Genomic DNA, 18224 nt, shown 5'->3' with positions numbered 1-18224 from the left:
TAACATTGCGTATGTAGTATCACTAGGGCTTAGTAAACTGTGACCAAAATTACGTCGGCCTGAGCTTAGCTCAGGCCGACGTAATTTTAAGTTGAATACGGGAGAAAATTAAGTTGAATATGGGATCGAAGCGGTGTTCGGGGCTGCCGGTGAGGAGTGTCTAGACGTGCGTAGGCTCTCGGTTGATTGCGCTGAATGATGCGTTTGAGATCGTCGTCTTCGCCGGCGAGGACTGTGTTGTGTATTAGTGTTGTAACGTGAGTTAGGACGGAATCGGTAGAAGTGTAACGCGTGCTCTGCCGGTTATATTTATAATCTCACCGAGCGTGTATTTCCGTCTCACTCACTGCAGTCGACATGCTCGTTATGTAGTACATGAACTATATCATTTTGTACATATTATTGTAAACTGAGCGTGTGGTGTCGCTGTAAGAATAGCACCACCCCCTCTCTTCCCGTGGGTGTCGTAAAAGGCGACTAAGGGATTCATCGACCAGTGGACGGGCAGCAGCGTCCTACTGAGTACCTACCATCATACTGCGATCGCCAACCCGCATGCCAAGCGTGGCGATTATGGCAATATCCCCCCAAATGAATTTACACCCAAGGCCCCGGCCCCCAGTCCCCGGCGGCCCCGCTAGTCTTGATCATGGTAGCGGTCATGGAAACGGCGGGGCAGGGGGTGCGAAGAATCTCCGGGTAAGACCAGGCTACCACAAACGACGACCACTGGCCCTGGCAACATACAACGTTCAAACACTGCGGACCGACGAAAAGTTAACTGAACTGGAGGAAGAGTTGAGCAGATTGCACTGGCATGTCGTGGGATTATCTGAAGTCCGAAGAAAGGAGGAGGACTCGATAGTCCTGAAATCGGGCAATCTGCTTTACTTCCGGGAGGGCGATCAACTGTCCCAAGGCGGTGTCGGGTTCCTCGTCCACAAGTCCCTTGTGAATAATGTTATCAAGGTCGAGAGCGTGTCGACTAGGGTAGCGTACCTGATACTCAGAATTACCAAACGGTATTCATTGAAGGTCATCCAAGTGTACGCTCCAACTTCGACGCACTCCGACGATGAGGTTGAGGCTATGTATGAGGATATCTCCAGAGCCATACATAGTACAAAGACTCATTATAGCGTTATCATGGGGGACTTTAACGCAAAAATTGGGCAAACGAAGCGGTGATGAGCTGAGAGTGGGGCAATTTGGTATCGGTGATTGGAACTTCCGAGGTCAAATGCTGGCCGACTTCATGGAGAAGGAGAACCTCTTTATGATGAACTCCTTCTTCAGGAAGCCGGAACACCGGAAATGGACGTGGATTAGTCCCGATGGTGCCACAAAAAACGAGATAGATTTCATCTTGTCAACGAGAAGACAGATTTTCAATGATGTCTCTGTGATCAATGCCGTCAAAATTGGAAGTGATCACCGGATTGTAAGAGGCACATTGAATCTGAATCTGAAACTCGAACGATCCAGACTGATGAAATCTACGCTCCGCCCTACACCTATACAGATCCAAAACCCCGAAAGCTTTCAGCTAGAATTGCAAAACCGTTTCGAAAGCCTTGGTGACTGCGTTGACGTGGACGATTACAACAACAGGTTCGTGGAAACTGTCCGTGCGGCTGGGTCTAAGCACTTCAAAACCCGCCGCGCAGAAAGAACCGGAAAAATATCTATCTCTACCCTCAAATTGATGGATGAAAGGCGAAGTGTGGTCCTGCAGTCTCCGACTGACGCTTCTCAGTATCGGCAACTTAGCAGGCAGATCTCTAAGTCCTTGACTCGTGACTTACGCCACTTTAACACAAATTGTGTAAAGGAGGCTATTGAGAGAAACAAGGGCTCAAAAGTCTTTAACAGGGATCTGGCTGCCGGACAGAGCCAGCTGACGCGACTTAAGACGGATGACGGCAGGATCGTTTCGTCTAAACCCGAACTTTTGAGGGAAATTGAGAAGTTCTATGGACAGTTATACACGACAACACGGGCACCTGTTAACAACACGGCGAAAGACCCTAGAGCCAAATTAACCCGACACTATACCGAAGATATCCCGGACGTCAGCCTGTACGAGATTGGTATGGCTCTTAAACAACTTAAAAACAACAAGGCGCCGGGCGATGATGGAGTTACTGCTGAGCTTCTGAGGGCTGGAGGTAGACCTGTTCTACGAATCCTCCAGAAGCTATTCAACTCCGTCATCCTCGAGGGCAAAACGCCTCAAGCATGGCAAAGGGGTGTGGTGGTTCTGTTCTTCAAGAAGGGAGACAAATCGCTTCTGAAGAATTTCAGACCCATAACACTGCTGAGCCATGTTTATAAGTTGTTTTCGAGAGTCATCACGAATCGTCTCGCGCGCAGGTTTGACGACTTCCAGCCTCCCGAACAAGCCGGGTTCCGAAAAGGCTTCAGTACCATAGACCACATTCATACGCTGCGGCAGGTAATTCAGAAGACCGAAGAATACAACCTGCCACTTTGCTTGGCGTTTGTGGACTATGAAAAAGCCTTTGATTCGATCGAGACGTGGGCTGTGCTACAGTCTCTCCAGCGGTGCCAAATTGACTATCGATATATCGAAGCGTTGAAATGTTTGTATGAAAACGCCACTATGTCAGTTCGCCTCCACGACCGGAATTCGAAGCCTATCCAACTGCAGCGAGGTGTCAGACAAGGCGATGTCATATCGCCAAAGCTGTTTACCGCTGCGTTGGAAGATGTCTTCAAGCTTCTGGACTGGAGCGGGCTGGGCATCAACATTAACGGCGAGTACATCAATCACCTTCGATTTGCCGACGATATCGTGGTCATGGCTGAGACCCTGGAAGACCTTAGCAAAATGCTCGAAGACCTCAGTAGAGTCTCACAGTAGTAGGTCTTAAAATGAAGGAGTAGGTCTTAAAATGAACATGGACAAGACGAAAATTATGTCAAACGTCCATGTCGTACCTGCTCCCGTAAAAATCGGAGATTCTACATTCGAAACTGTCGATCACTACGTATACTTAGGGCAAACTATCCAGCTAGGTAGATCCAATTTCGAGAAAGAGGTCAATCGTCGAATCCAACTCGGATGGGCAGCGTTCGGGAAGCTCCGATATATCTTTTCGTCCAAATTTCCGCAGTGTCTCAAGACGAAGGTTTACGACCAATGTGTGTTGCCAGTGATGACTTACGGAACAGAGACGTGGTCGCTAACTATGGGCCCCATCAACAAGCTCAGAGTCACTCAGAGGGCAATGGAGAGGGCTATGCTCGGAGTTTCTCTGCGTGATCGAATCAGAAATGAGGAGATCCGCAGAAGAACCAGAGTGACCGACATAGTCCGAAGAATTGCGACTTTGAAGTGGCAATGGGCAGGGCACATAGCTCATAGGACAGATGGCCGTTGGGGCAGTAAAGTCCTCGAGTGGCGACCACGGACCGGAAGACGCAGCGTGGGAAGGCCTCCAGCAAGGTGGACCGACGATCTGGTCAAGATCGCGGGAAGGCATTGGATGCGAGCAGCGCAGGACCGATCGTCGTGGAGATCTTTGGGGGAGGCCTATGTCCAGCAGTGGACGTCTTCCGGGCTGCGATGATGATGATGATGATTTGTAAATTTTCATTTAAGGAGTGCACAAATACGACTAAGACAGTGGTTTTCGATTATATTCGATTGTTATAGGATGGAGTGACAATAGAGGTGGTGATTGCGAAGTACTGGGCGAACATCGGGGAGCTGAGTGTGAGCTACACGATCGAGTTCCACGGACTGAAGCCGGACTTCGGGTCGCGGCTGGTGGTGGCGGCCGGGGAGGGGGTCCGCGCCATCACTGTCGGGGCACTGAGACTGCAGGAGGTGCAGCCCGTCGCGCAGCTCAAGTACTCCGAGCCAGTCGTCAGGTGAGGAGGGAGGACACGCTGCGGCTGCAGGAGGTACTGCCCGTCGCACAGCCCAAGTACTCCGACTCTGTTTCCTTCCCTTCCTCTTGGGCAGGGTGCACTTGTTGCCCCACCCAGTGACCCAACGTCCGGCCCGTCGACGCACAAACGGCGGTTCTTGGAGCCACCACACACCCGGCGACTTTATCCGGCTTTCTCTTATCGGTAACAAAGTCTTACTCCTGCGTACACAGGCTGGAATTGCGCCATATACCTAGCAGTTCCAGAGCGAGTAAACTTCGAAATTCTAATCAAATTTTAACTCTAATCAAACTTTACAGAAATAATGATATAAACAATTTTGTTTGCAGGCCATCAGAATCCAAAATTATACCGCTAACTGCACGCGACATCATCCCACCAACCAGACAGATATACCAACTCCTAAATACATACAACTTCCACATCGCGAAGGCCACTGAGGTAATTTATTATAATTATATTTGGCTACATTTGTCTCTTTTAATATTGTAAACTGTGTTCTAGTTTTTGGATGATATTGTTGTGAAATTACAGACATGACATGTTAGTCCTCAGGAATGATACAGGGTGTTACAATATATTATATTGGTCGTGTTGCCACAGGTGTCACCGATTATCACCATGTTGAGCGAGATGCTGTATGAGTCTGAGTTTGAGTCCCAGATGTGGATGTTGTACAACAGTTGCAAACAGCTGATGGGCGTCGGAGATGCATACCCCTCGAAGGTGAGTCATTTTGTGCAGTTTAATTTATATTTGCTACTATATAGCTTTGATTAATGCATATGTCGCTGCTTTATATCCGGCTCAAAGGACCATTTGTGTGGAATTCTGTTGATAATGTTGACTACAAACTAGTATAATTTAACGGTTACAATATTTAAATGAAGTTAGGCCAGTTAGCTCATTGTGACGAATTCACCAGGAATTTACCACGACGATTTCCTCGACAAAGACATGCAGTCTGTGGAAAGAAGGAAATAAATTCAAAAAGAGGGATTAATGATTAACATAACAGTGTGTCAGTATTCAGTGAAACTGGAGAAGGGCGACTACGTGCTGCGCGTGAACGTGAGGCACGAGAACCGGTCGCTGCTGGAGCGGCTGCAGGAGCTGCCCGTGCTGGTGCAGCAGCGCCTCCCGCAGCCCATCACCCTCGACGTGTACTGCTCACACCTCCAGGTACTAGCGCATTTCACTACAGCAGTAGTGTTCGTCCAATATCAATTAAAGTTCTCAATATTTATACTAGATGGCGCTAGGTGAAATGTACAACAATATCAATTAAACAAGTGTAACAGTTTAGACCACATCATCACTTAACATCAGGTGAGATTGCGGTCAAACGCGCTCAAATTATGATCTAAAAAAAAAAAAATTAAAGTTCTCAATATTTGTACTAGATGGCGCTAGGTGAAATGTACAACAATATCAATTAAAGTTCTCAATATTTATACTAGATGGCGCTAGTTGAAATGTACAACAATATCAATTAAACAAGTGTAACAGCTTAGACCACATCATCACTTAACATCAGGTGAGATTGCGGTCAAAAGCGCTCAAATTATGATCTAAAAAAAAATTAAAGTTCTCAATATTTGTACTAGATGGCGCTAGGTGAAATGTACAACAATATCAATTAAAGTTCTCAATATTTATACTAGATGGCGCTAGTTGAAATGTACAACAATATCAAAGTTCTCAATATTTATACTAGATGGCACTAGTTGAAATGTACAACAATATCAAAGTTCTCAATATTTATACTAGATGGCGCTAGGTGAAATGTACAACAATATCAATTAAAGTTCTCGATATTTATACTAGATGGCGCTAGGTGAAATGTACAACAATATCAATTAAAGTTCTCGATATTTATACTAGATGGCGCTAGGTGAAATGTACAACAATATCAATTAAAGTTCTCAATATTTATACTAGATGGCGCTAGGTGAAATGTACAACAATATCAATTAAAGTTCTCAATATTTATACTAGATGGCGCTAGGTGAAATGTACAACAATATCAATTAATGTTCTCAATATGTATACTAGATGGCGCTAGGTGAAATGTACAACAATATCAATTAAAGTTCTCAATATTTATACTAGATGGCGCTAGGTGAAATGTACAACAATATCAATTAAAGTTCTCAATATTTATACTAGATGGCGCTAGGTGAAATGTACAACAATATCAATTAATGTTCTCAATATGTATACTAGATGGCGCTAGGTGAAATGTACAACAATATCAATTAAAGTTCTCAATATGTATACTAGATGGCGCTAGGTGAAATGTACAACAATATCAATTAAAGTTCTCAATATGTATACTAGATGGCGCTAGGTGAAATGTACAAGAATATCAATTAAAGTTCTCAATATTTATACTAGATGGCGCTAGGGTAAAAGTACAAGAATATCAATTAAAGATCTCAATATTTATACTAGATGGCGCTAGGGGAAAAGTACAAGAATATCAATTAAAGTTCTCAATATTTATACTAGATGGCGCTAGGTGAAATGTACAACAATATCAATTGAAGTTCTCAATATTTATACTAGATAGCGCTAGGTGAAATATACAACGCGCTATAGTTTCGTTTTCTTTGAATTTTGTAATTATTGAGTTCGTTTTGCACCCGAATATATCTTTGTTTACTATCCAATTCGGTGTTGTTTGATTTTGGCCTCGAGTAAAACAAGTAGTTAACAAAAAAGCGTATTTTTTATACCAACATTGTATGCTGTTGACTTGCAACGGTGTATTGCTATACTCTGATATCAACTGCTTGATACAACTTGTACAACTGTCAACACGATCATTGTTCATTGTATTTATTTATTTATTTATTAGCATACAAAACAGATTACAGTCAATATAATAATATAACTAGGAGCGTGTAGTTCGGTACAAAACTGGATTGTAATCCAACACTATGTATGCCTAAGAGCTAAATTATATAGACGCATTCAATATAGCCAGATAAGGTTATATAATGAAAAGTAAAATAAATAGAAAATGATATATAACTACGTAATGCAATGAATTATCATGTTAACAGAATTTTATTTATATATAATTTGTCTCTTTATGGTGGAAATTTAATTGTCTCCGGAACTGGACCAGCGTGTATTGCTATATTATTGACTTGTTGGTCTAGCGGTTTAGCACACCATCTTACATCCGATGGTCAATGGTTCGATTCCTCGTACACTACATTCATGTATATGACTGTTTGATAATAACTAGAAGTTTTTTTATGGGGGGTTGGGTCATAGTCAGGTGCTAGTACTGTAACACTGCGGCCTGTATAGATCTATTGCGCTCGCTCTTTTTCAAAGTTCGCTACCTAGACCCGTGGGGGACAAGAATTAAGGTATATTTTAGGGGCTTTTTGTCTCCTCAGGATAGAGTGTATACTTTCCAGAGGAGATATTTCTAACTAGATGTTAATAATAACATAGCGCTATCGAGTCTTGTAACATGGATACTAGAAAACTGAAATAAGTACATAAATCGGCAAGCGAATATACTTCAAAGGAGAGACAGCATCCTGCCCTCCCTCTCAATGTCCATATCATCATAAGTCCTCTGTGATTCAGTAACCCAAATATGTAAATTAATAGTCAGTTATCAAGATTCTATAATCGTCTTATAATGTATTTGCAGGCATTAACTGGAGGCAAGAAATTCGTGTCGGCGTCCCTTTCTAACGGGAATGTGCTACCGTTATATATTGCTGCTTTACCTGCCGATAAGTAAGTGCAATTTTGTGTTGTTGAATATCATATGGTTATGTCATTTAATTGAATGAATGGAGAATTTAAATATATATAACTCAAAGGTGACTGACATAGTGATTTATCAATGCACAGCGCAAATCACTGGACAGATCGGGCTGAAATTTGGCATGCAGGTAGATGTTATGACGTAGGCTTTCGCTAAGAAAGGATTTTGATTAATTCTACCCTCAAGGGGATGAAATAGGGGATGAAAGTTTGTATGAAACTGTCAATTTTAAACCGATCGGGCTGAGAAAGCACTATGACGTAGGCATCCCCTAAGAAAGGAATTTGATAAATTCCATCCCTAAGGGGATTATTTAACGCGAAGCCGCGGGTAAAAGCTAGTAGTCAATATACGAGGTCCATCTTACATCATCACCGTCGGTCTGGATATCTGGATACCTGAGATGTGTAGAGGAGGTGAGGTGAAGATGCGGCGGTGTCCCCAGACTGGCGCGGTCGACGCTGAGCGTGGGCCAGAACCTGACGGGCACCCTCACGCTGGCGCGCGACGAGCTCGGCCGCCGCGTGGACGCGCGCGCGCTGCACTACGCCGCGTGCGAGGCGCCGCGCCGCCCGCCGCCCCGCGACAGGGACCGCGCCAGGCCCGCCGACGACTACTCCGACGCCTGCAAGGACTTCGCCACCGGCTGGCTGCCCAAGCTCGGTACGTCTACTACACCTTCATATCACACTCACTACGCCGCGTGCGAGGCGCCGCGCCGCCCGCCGCCCCGCGACAGGGACCGCGCCAGGCCCGCCGACGACTACTCCGACGCCTGCAAGGACTTCGCCACCGGCTGGCTGCCCAAGCTCGGTACGTCTACTACACCTTCATATCACACTCACTACGCCGCGTGCGAGGCGCCGCGCCGCCCGCCGCCCCGCGACAGGGACCGCGCCAGGCCCGCCGACGACTACTCCGACGCCTGCAAGGACTTCGCCACCGGCTGGCTGCCCAAGCTCGGTACGTCTACTACACCTTCATATCACACTCACTACGCCGCGTGCGAGGCGCCGCGCCGCCCGCCGCCCCGCGACAGGGACCGCGCCAGGCCCGCCGACGACTACTCCGACGCCTGCAAGGACTTCGCCACCGGCTGGCTGCCCAAGCTCGGTACGTCTACTACACCTTCATATCACACTCACTACGCCGCGTGCGAGGCGCCGCGCCGCCCGCCGCCCCGCGACAGGGACCGCGCCAGGCCCGCCGACGACTACTCCGACGCCTGCAAGGACTTCGCCACCGGCTGGCTGCCCAAGCTCGGTACGTCTACTACACCTTCATATCACACTCACTACGCATCGATTGCCTTAAACGTGTCTACTACACCCGGTCCACATCTCGACACTATCATAACAATTGTTATTTTATGTCATCAGTTGTCTTTACACGTATGCTCGTTAACCCGCGAATCGCCTTTCACGCAAAAAAGGTTGTACATTTATAATCACAAAAAAGATTGTGCATTTATAACCGTTTTAGAGCAACGCAATTATTAAATTTTAAATAAAATAAAAAATAATAAAAAAAAATGTATGTATTTTTATGATAGCATAATATAATACAGTAGACAACCTATTAAAATATTAAAAGCAAACTTTTGCTACTTAGCACAAAAGCACTGTGTATGAGATATAGTTGAATTTTGCTTAACGTATTTTGTGTAATGTCTAGAGCAAGGAAACACACGTCTGTTCTGTAGTAATTTGTATTTGCAACTAAATGAAATAACACACTGCTTGGCACTGAAACAGTTAGAAAAAGTGTTAATTAAATAAATAAATAAAATCAAATTATATTTGCATCCATATCACTATTATTTTTATAGTATTTCTTTTAACATAACCAAACGTATATTTACAGCTAATTTTGACAACATAATTATAGTGTTCACTTATTTATTATTTAAGTCTACTTACATCTCCTAATATATTAGTTATTATCGCCATAACATGAGGTCGTTACCCACAGCTCCTTTTGTTTACTCCGCGACTTCTATGCGGAGAATATCTCCTCTCATATATAACGTATGCGCCAGGCGCAAGACGTCAGTTAAATTAACTATCTATTAATAAAGTTACGCATATACTACAAGTACAATCATCACCATCATCATCATCGCAGCCCGGAAGACGTCCACTGCTGGACATAGGCCTCCCCCAAAGATCTCCACGACGATCGGTCCTGCGCTGCTCGCATCCAATGCCTTCCAGCGATCTTGACCAGATCGTCGGTCCACCTTGCTGGAGGCCTTCCCACGCTGCGTCTTCCGGTCCGTGGTCGCCACTCGAGGACTTTACTGCCCCAACGGCCATCTGTCCTATGAGCTATGTGCCCTGCCCATTGCCACTTCAAAGTCGCAATTCTTCGGGCTATGTCGGTCACAAGTACAATATTAATTAATAATTCAAAATGTACGATTACAGAAGGCGAAAAGCTAGAGCAGCTGTATGAAGAGATGCAGCAGAAGTTCCCAGGATACCTGGGGACTCACATAGCATATTTGCAAGCCGTTGACCCGCCTACGGATCCTAAGAAGTGAGTATTTTTTGTTTTATATGAGTACGTGAATGTGTGCATATATACGTATCTAAATGCGGGCATTACATATATATATGTATATGCATCCTTGTAATATAATAATTTTACAGATCCTAAGAAGTGAGTATTTTTTGTTTTATATGAGTACGTGAATGTGTGCCTATATACGTATCTAAATGCATGCATTACATATATATATGTATATGCAAATGCATCCTTGTAATATAATAATTTTCCTGGGTTATTATTCTCTTATATATTAAATTCTCGTGTCACAATGTTATTTACCATACTCCTCCGCAACAACAGAAATTTTATATGCATATTCAACTGTGTAGACAACCCTTAACATTGTTTTTTTTTAATGTCATTAATAAATACATACAACCCTAAGTTTCAACCTTTTACTATCAACCCTTATTTTTTAATAGCGATTATAATTTATATGCCAAAACAAAGTTTGCGGGGTCATCTAAATGGTAGTAAGTATCTAAATGTGTGTGTATGTGCATTACATATGCAGATATTATATATATTGCAATATAAGAATTGTCTATTATTATTTAATAATAACCTAGGATAATTACCACAGCGCCACCTAGTCCCACGGTAAGTAGAGCTTGTGTTATGGATACTGTAAGCGACGCACTACTTATATATATAATTGATTGTATATCTTTATGTCATGTTCCTCTTAAGATGTTCTTGTTTTGCCCTATTGTTTAGAATTGTATGTATACCTGTATTACGCACCTACGTATGATTTTTATTAAAAGTTTAAAAAAAATTCAAAATTCAAAAATCATTTATTCATGTAGGACATTTTAGCCGCTTATGAACGTCAAATTTTTACATTAAAATTTTTTTTTGTCCAGTTCGGTATATAGATCCAATTGAGAAGAACTGGCAAGAAACTCATTTGAATTACTTTTTTTTTTTAAAGCCAGTTTATTTACAATGTATTTTTATATAGGTGTCTATGTCTAACATTAAATGAAAATTCAGTACATGAACAACTATTGCCATGCACACTCGTCAATCAAGTAATCGTTTAGTGAGTAATAGGCTTCCCAAGCCTAATTGCTTAGTAGCTTCCCACCAACCAATGCGAATGCGGCTTGTTGCACGTCCTAGTTTTAAACTACGCAATATCTTTTATTTTCATCCCTTATAGATACTAGACAACTGATATCAATACTTAGATATTTTCTAAATACATACATAATATACATAGAAAACACCCAGATCGATACAAACAATCATATTCATTAGGTAATAATACACTTAGATTGTGGAATGAACTTCCTGCCGAGGTTTTCTCACGAGACTACAGCATGGGGTTTTTCAAGAAGGGTATATTAAGGTTTCTTAAGGGTCGGCAACGCGCACGTGATACCCCTGGTGCTTCATTTACCATCAGATGGGCCGTATGCTTGTTTGCCACCATAGTAGTATAAAAAATATATATATATGTATATATATATATAACGTGTTTGTTTCAGATTACCACACGCCAATCAAGAACCAGATGTGACGAAAGCGTGGTGTGAACAACTCATCGCTATATCAGATAAGGTATATATTAATTCACTTTATATTAACCGGGTCTTAACACGAATAATTTTATGGCACATAAAGGTATTTACCTCTCTCGAAGTTTCGACTAGGTTGCACTAGCCGTGGTCACGAGCTTACTGACTGACTGTCAGGTAAATACCTTTATTTGCCATAAAATTAATTCGTGTTAAGACCCGGTTAATAATATAAATAATGTATATTAAACAAAGTTTAAAAATAACTAATTCACTTTCTATCTATTAATATTATATATCCGAAAGTGTATCTCTATATTTCACAGATAAATAAAATGAAGTTTTTGTTGAAATTTGGCAAAAATTTTTCTAGAAATAAAATAGAAATAATCTTTATTCAAATAAACTTAAGCACTTTTGAATAGTTTTTTTATTCCACCGCTTATTTGGAATGCAGATTCATCACGAGAATAAGCAAGAAACTTGTGTGTTGCTCTTTTAAATAAATATTGATTTACTTATATTTAATTGACAACAAGGATTAGGCATGCGACAATCAACATAGAAGCCGCTACGCACTTAATCTCTGTTCAATCAGATAACATTGTCAGCGCTATGAATTTTAAGTTAGATATTTTCTACAAAAACATACTGTATCCCAAGTCACGGTTCTATCACAAAAGTAATCTGGAAGGAGGTGAATGTTTGTGAAGACGAAGTCACGATATATATTATGTATTCTATTGAACTGATTGAGGAATTGAAGGAGAAGTCAGAGATCTCCGAAATCGACCTCCGTACATGATCTTTCATTTAGATACATAACTCCCCGTGAATAAAAGAAGAGAAGCTTAATATACACTTAGATTGTGGAATGAACTACCTGCCGAGGTTTTCTCGAGAGACTACAGCATGGGGTTTTTCAAGAAGGGTATATTAAGGTTTCTTAAGGGTCCGCAACGCGCACGTGACACCCCTGGTGTTTCAGGCGTCCATAGGCTACGGTAGCCATTTACCATCAGATGGGCCGTATGCTTGTTTGCCACCTAAGTGGTATAAAAAAAATAATAATATGCATATATGTCAATTGGTAAATTTAATTGTAGGTGATCAAAGCAATAGATCAAGATAAGCTGCTGGCCTATCTGGGCACGAAGAACGATATACGAAGCGATGCGAACAAAATAAAACAGTGAGTATATCATTGTGTTGCTTTCTTATTTATTTTATTTCTTATTTGGTTCTATATTAAATATAGTCCATACATTTCATTCCTCAACCTTATTTCTTATGAATATAAAAACATAAACATATAGTTTTAAGTCTTAAAAAGTACTTAATATTATCGGATATCTATTTTTTGTATTCACGATATTATACGTAATCGCTTTAAAAAAAAATTTGAAAATTTATCAAAAGAGTAAAAATTGAGTGTACTTGAAAATTCAGGTAGAGAACGCCCTTAGGTGTTAAGTTGGCCATATGTACATTTATATATTGTATTTGTGGATTAAAGTTTAAATAAATAAATAAAATTTAATACCTCGTGTATTGCACAGTAAGCAGGCATGTACGGGTCCGTACAATACATTATCACTATCTATATATCGAAGACACATATATATAGATAGACGATAGACGACCTCGATAGTATAGCGGTCTAGCACACCGCTTTACGTTCGATGGTCGCGGGTTCGATTCCTCGCACGGCACAAACATTTGTATTCATGAGTATGATTGTTTGTATCGGTCTGGGTGTTTTCCATGTTTAATATGTATGTATTTACGAAAAAAAAATATCTATGTACTTGTATCAGTTATCTAGTACCCATAACACAAGCTTTAGGTAGCTTAACGTGGGTCTAGATGGCGCTGTGTGAATTGTACTGAAATAATTAAGATTTACAAATTACCAAATACTATACAAATATGTCTTTGTTTTGTAGTCAGTTCTCGGTCATTTTATAATGATAATTCATTATTCTCTCTACAATCTCCACTACTTCCACACCACAATACTCCCTAATAACTAATCTTGCACGTACGTTTTTCCACACCCAAAACAAAAAGCATGTATTATTGGTTGTTGTGTGAAGTGACTAGTGGAGATTGTTGCGCTGCATATGCAGGTAGTAGGAGTGCGGGTAGTGAAGACGTGGTTACTGCGTCCTCTTACATTTATATGCGTATTGTTTCCTGCGTGGCAAATATGCACGTGTAAGTGCAGTATTAGGACAGTGTTGGAGTGAGGAGTGATGAAGACTGGGAGACGGTGTGGTGTCTGCTGCTCTCTTTGTGTACTTTTATATGCTGTTTCGTGCGTGTAAGAGCATATGTGTAAGTACAGCTAATAGGAGAGTATTGTGGTGAGGAGTGAGGACTAAGGAGTGGAGAGTGTAGCCGTGCATGTGCAGGAGTATCTGTGCAGGGATGTCAGCGGTAGAGATGTTATATACTTATCGCTATGCGCGTAAAAGAGTGTACTAGTAAGTACAGCTATTAGGAGAATATTGTGGTGAGGATTGTGTGAGAGTGTTTACAGGGAATAGGAACGACTACGTCTAGATGTGTTTCTGTGTTCTCTTTGTTTAATCGCGTATGCTGTTGGTTATTCGCGTGAAAGCGTACATGTAGAGGCAGTTATTAGGAGAGTAGTATGTTGAGGAGTGGGAGTGAATGTATCGGTGTGCGTGCAGGGAGCAGGAGCGACTGCGCGGGTGGGCCGTGGAGGCGTGGTGCCGGCGCGGCGCGGCGCTGTGTCGTCTGCACCAGCTCGCACCAGACAACCCCACGCTGGCCGCCGCCGCCGCCGGCAACTACGCGGACCTGCTGCGGTTCACTGACCTCACCGACCCCAAGGTACGTCTGCACCAGCTCGCACCAGACAACCCCACGCTGGCCGCCGCCGCCGCCGGCAACTACGCGGACCTGCTGCGGTTCACTGACCTCACCGACCCCAAGGTACGTCTGCACCAGCTCGCACCAGACAACCCCACGCTGGCCGCCGCCGCCGCCGGCAACTACGCGGACCTGCTGCGGTTCACTGACCTCACCGACCCCAAGGTACGTCTGCACCAGCTCGCACCAGACAACCCCACGCTGGCCGCCGCCGCCGCCGGCAACTACGCGGACCTGCTGCGGTTCACTGACCTCACCGACCCCAAGGTACGTCTGCACCAGCTCGCACCAGACAACCCCACGCTGGCCGCCGCCGCCGCCGGCAACTACGCGGACCTGCTGCGGTTCACTGACCTCACCGACCCCAAGGTACGTCTGCACCAGCTCGCACCAGACAACCCCACGCTGGCCGCCGCCGCCGCCGGCAACTACGCGGACCTGCTGCGGTTCACTGACCTCACCGACCCCAAGGTACGTCTGCACCAGCTCGCACCAGACAACCCCACGCTGGCCGCCGCCGCCGCCGGCAACTACGCGGACCTGCTGCGGTTCACTGACCTCACCGACCCCAAGGTACGTCTGCACCAGCTCGCACCAGACAACCCCACGCTGGCCGCCGCCGCCGCCGGCAACTACGCGGACCTGCTGCGGTTCACTGACCTCACCGACCCCAAGGTACGTCTGCACCAGCTCGCACCAGACAACCCCACGCTGGCCGCCGCCGCCGCCGGCAACTACGCGGACCTGCTGCGGTTCACTGACCTCACCGACCCCAAGGTACGTCTGCACCAGCTCGCACCAGACAACCCCACGCTGGCCGCCGCCGCCGCCGGCAACTACGCGGACCTGCTGCGGTTCACTGACCTCACCGACCCCAAGGTACGTCTGCACCAGCTCGCACCAGACAACCCCACGCTGGCCGCCGCCGCCGCCGGCAACTACGCGGACCTGCTGCGGTTCACTGACCTCACCGACCCCAAGGTACGTCTGCACCAGCTCGCACCAGACAACCCCACGCTGGCCGCCGCCGCCGCCGGCAACTACGCGGACCTGCTGCGGTTCACTGACCTCACCGACCCCAAGGTACGACGCGACCCATATTACTTCTGGCTGAGGAGATTACGAGTCTTAGCCAACGCATCCAGTGACTTATAACGCGTCAACCCTACTCGTGGCTGAAAGGTTTTCCAAGTCTTAGTCGCATGACACCCCATTTGTGACTAAGAGGCTTCTAGCCACCGAAGTTAACACGTTAACGGACACTTGCGTTCAGCATGTGGCACGACAGCAATAGCTGTCCAAAATTAAACTGTAATTTTCAATACTACAGCTATAGCGACACGAATGTGCATTTAGCATTAAAAGAGATTGTTAGTAATGTGGACTGATGACCCCTATTGCTAGGAATGTCCAATAGATCTCCATGCCAATCCCCCATATAAACCATTTTAGTAAATTTCTAGCAAAATCACCACAATAGTCAAACTGACATGACCTCATATTCATCTTGTTCATCCTTCACTAGTACCGTATACCATACTCCAACGTATACCTTTATAACAGCCAGACGTATCATTCCATTGTCAACTATTAAAAAAACACCACTCATAGCTAAGAGATTTCCAAGTTTCAGCTACCAACACAACCTCCAGTCACTTATAATCTCTATTTAATCAAATCAAAATTTGTTTTATCAAATCCATTATTTCCAATAATACCTAAATCGTTTTCAGGTGTTGCATTATGGCGTTTGGCACTGCTTCACCAACAAGCATTGGGGGCGAGCCATCAAACTCCTCAACAAGATCCAAGAGGAGCGCCCCTCCAAGGAGGTGGAGGAGCGGCTCCTCGAGGCGTACGAGCAGCTTGGGTGGAAGTACCTCGCCACGGCCACCCAGCTCTCCTTACCAATTAAGTACCCTTCAGTCTACCGGCCCTTCTGAGGGTGGATATCGGATGAATAATAATATAATAAGCTTCGAATATCGACTTATATCTTTATAGTAACCGGGTTATGACAATAGGTATTATTCTATTTTAAATCAACTGCCTCAGAGATGAGAGTTTTATTTCGACTGCGTCAGGATCTCTGGATTGATTTTTTAATAAAGGTAATATGACAGATTTAAAGAAACATGACTGATATGATGTAGTGGTAAATATTTTTATATGTGGGTGTGTTTTTTTAACTGGTAGTAGCAAAAAAGGCCCCAAAAGAAGATTATGAAGAATGAACAAAATGTCAACTCAAAATTTTTTTCTTACATAGAACCTTTGGGCATCTTGTCCCGTCTATTTGTCCCTACCGTCCAGTTCGGCTAGCTACTTCAGTTGAGAGGATCTGACAAGAAACTCAACTGGTACAGTTTTTTTATGTTATTTTATTTTACCCACTAAAAAACATGGTGTAACTACGAGCGTCTTTGCCGGAGTCGTGTGATTGCGTTAGCATTCTACTGCAATTTAGGCGTTGGCCCGCCCTGTAGATGGTGTCCCTACACCATCTACAGCAACGAGATGGGCGTTGTTAGGGCGACCTATTTCGCCATATTCAGTTGCCCTAACAACGAGATGGGCATTGTTAGGGCGACCTATTTATCCCTATTCAGTTATGGAAGCGTATGGCACGTTCACACCTCCGGGGCTATTTGATTGGGGCGCTGCATCCCTTAAGGAAACTACCCCGTGGGGGTAGAGGTGGGCCGGGGTTGAGTACTACGCGCAGTATTAATATTAATAAAAATGATAAAAGAATATGAACAATGGCCCCTTAGAATAAGGGAATGATTCATTGCCTTTGTCGACAGGGTTACTATGAAGGCACAGTCGATTCTCACGTGTACAGCTTTTCTCGATTATTCATACAGATTTTATAATAAATAAGTCTCAATGCCCTAGATTAATTTACGCTTAAGAATTGAAATGTTAATATGACAAATGACACCAATATATATGTGAATGATGAATTTCTAAAGCATTTTCTATTTGGTTGTACGTAACATATACATAAAAATCAATAAGTACATCTGCACAAATGAACAAGCTCATTCTTCAATAGTTAATTCAAGATTAATAAAAATAATGTGGATATTTTATTGTTATAGTTGAATCACTAAGTAAATTATAATTGCATGTATTTTATACCATATATTTTACACTGATATGTTACTTCCATATATTTATATGTAATAGTTGAATCACTTGAAAGTCACTTAATAATTATGTTAGCATCAGTGGTGAGACTGTACCGTTCGATTCCCGTGGCAAGTTCTCGCCGGGATCATAATATGAACTAATATATTATTTGTGAGGAATATACATATATACACATACATACGTATGTAGGTATATGCATATACTGTTAATTGACCACGCATATCTCCGAAATTATTACGCATATTTTGACAATTCTTTTAAAAGTGGTTTACAACATTATTTTTGCATTGAAATTTTGAATTTTTTACTTGTCAGTGGCACAAGTAAAGAAATATTAAATTTCAATAACTTAAATATAGGTAGCTCAAAGAAATTGAAGACAA

The 18224-nt window shown here is 43.3% G+C and overlaps 1 protein-coding gene across 1 annotated transcript in view; it reads left to right on the top strand.

The window, feature by feature from the left end:
- Nucleotides 1–16900, top strand: part of LOC131842416 (tripeptidyl-peptidase 2) — a 28368-nt gene extending 11468 nt beyond the window's left edge. The window contains exons 15-25 of the mRNA XM_059190949.1: nucleotides 3680–3897; nucleotides 4248–4359; nucleotides 4522–4644; nucleotides 4945–5100; nucleotides 7595–7683; nucleotides 8160–8377; nucleotides 10141–10252; nucleotides 11758–11830; nucleotides 12894–12979; nucleotides 14484–15768; nucleotides 16419–16900. Coding sequence (XP_059046932.1) covers nucleotides 3680–3897; nucleotides 4248–4359; nucleotides 4522–4644; nucleotides 4945–5100; nucleotides 7595–7683; nucleotides 8160–8377; nucleotides 10141–10252; nucleotides 11758–11830; nucleotides 12894–12979; nucleotides 14484–15768; nucleotides 16419–16628 — 2682 coding nt within the window. The 3' untranslated portion in view covers nucleotides 16629–16900. The remainder of the gene's footprint in view (nucleotides 1–3679; nucleotides 3898–4247; nucleotides 4360–4521; nucleotides 4645–4944; nucleotides 5101–7594; nucleotides 7684–8159; nucleotides 8378–10140; nucleotides 10253–11757; nucleotides 11831–12893; nucleotides 12980–14483; nucleotides 15769–16418) is intronic.
- Nucleotides 16901–18224: the final 1324 nt, after the last annotated feature.

The sequence above is a fragment of the Achroia grisella genome, unplaced genomic scaffold (assembly GCF_030625045.1).
Source record: "Achroia grisella isolate CSIRO2021 unplaced genomic scaffold, CSIRO_AGI_Agris_v1 utg2183, whole genome shotgun sequence".
NCBI classification, from domain to species: Eukaryota; Metazoa; Arthropoda; class Insecta; order Lepidoptera; family Pyralidae; genus Achroia; species Achroia grisella.
Note: the sequence above shows the minus strand (reverse complement) of the source record. Positions and strands in the feature narration are given on the sequence as shown.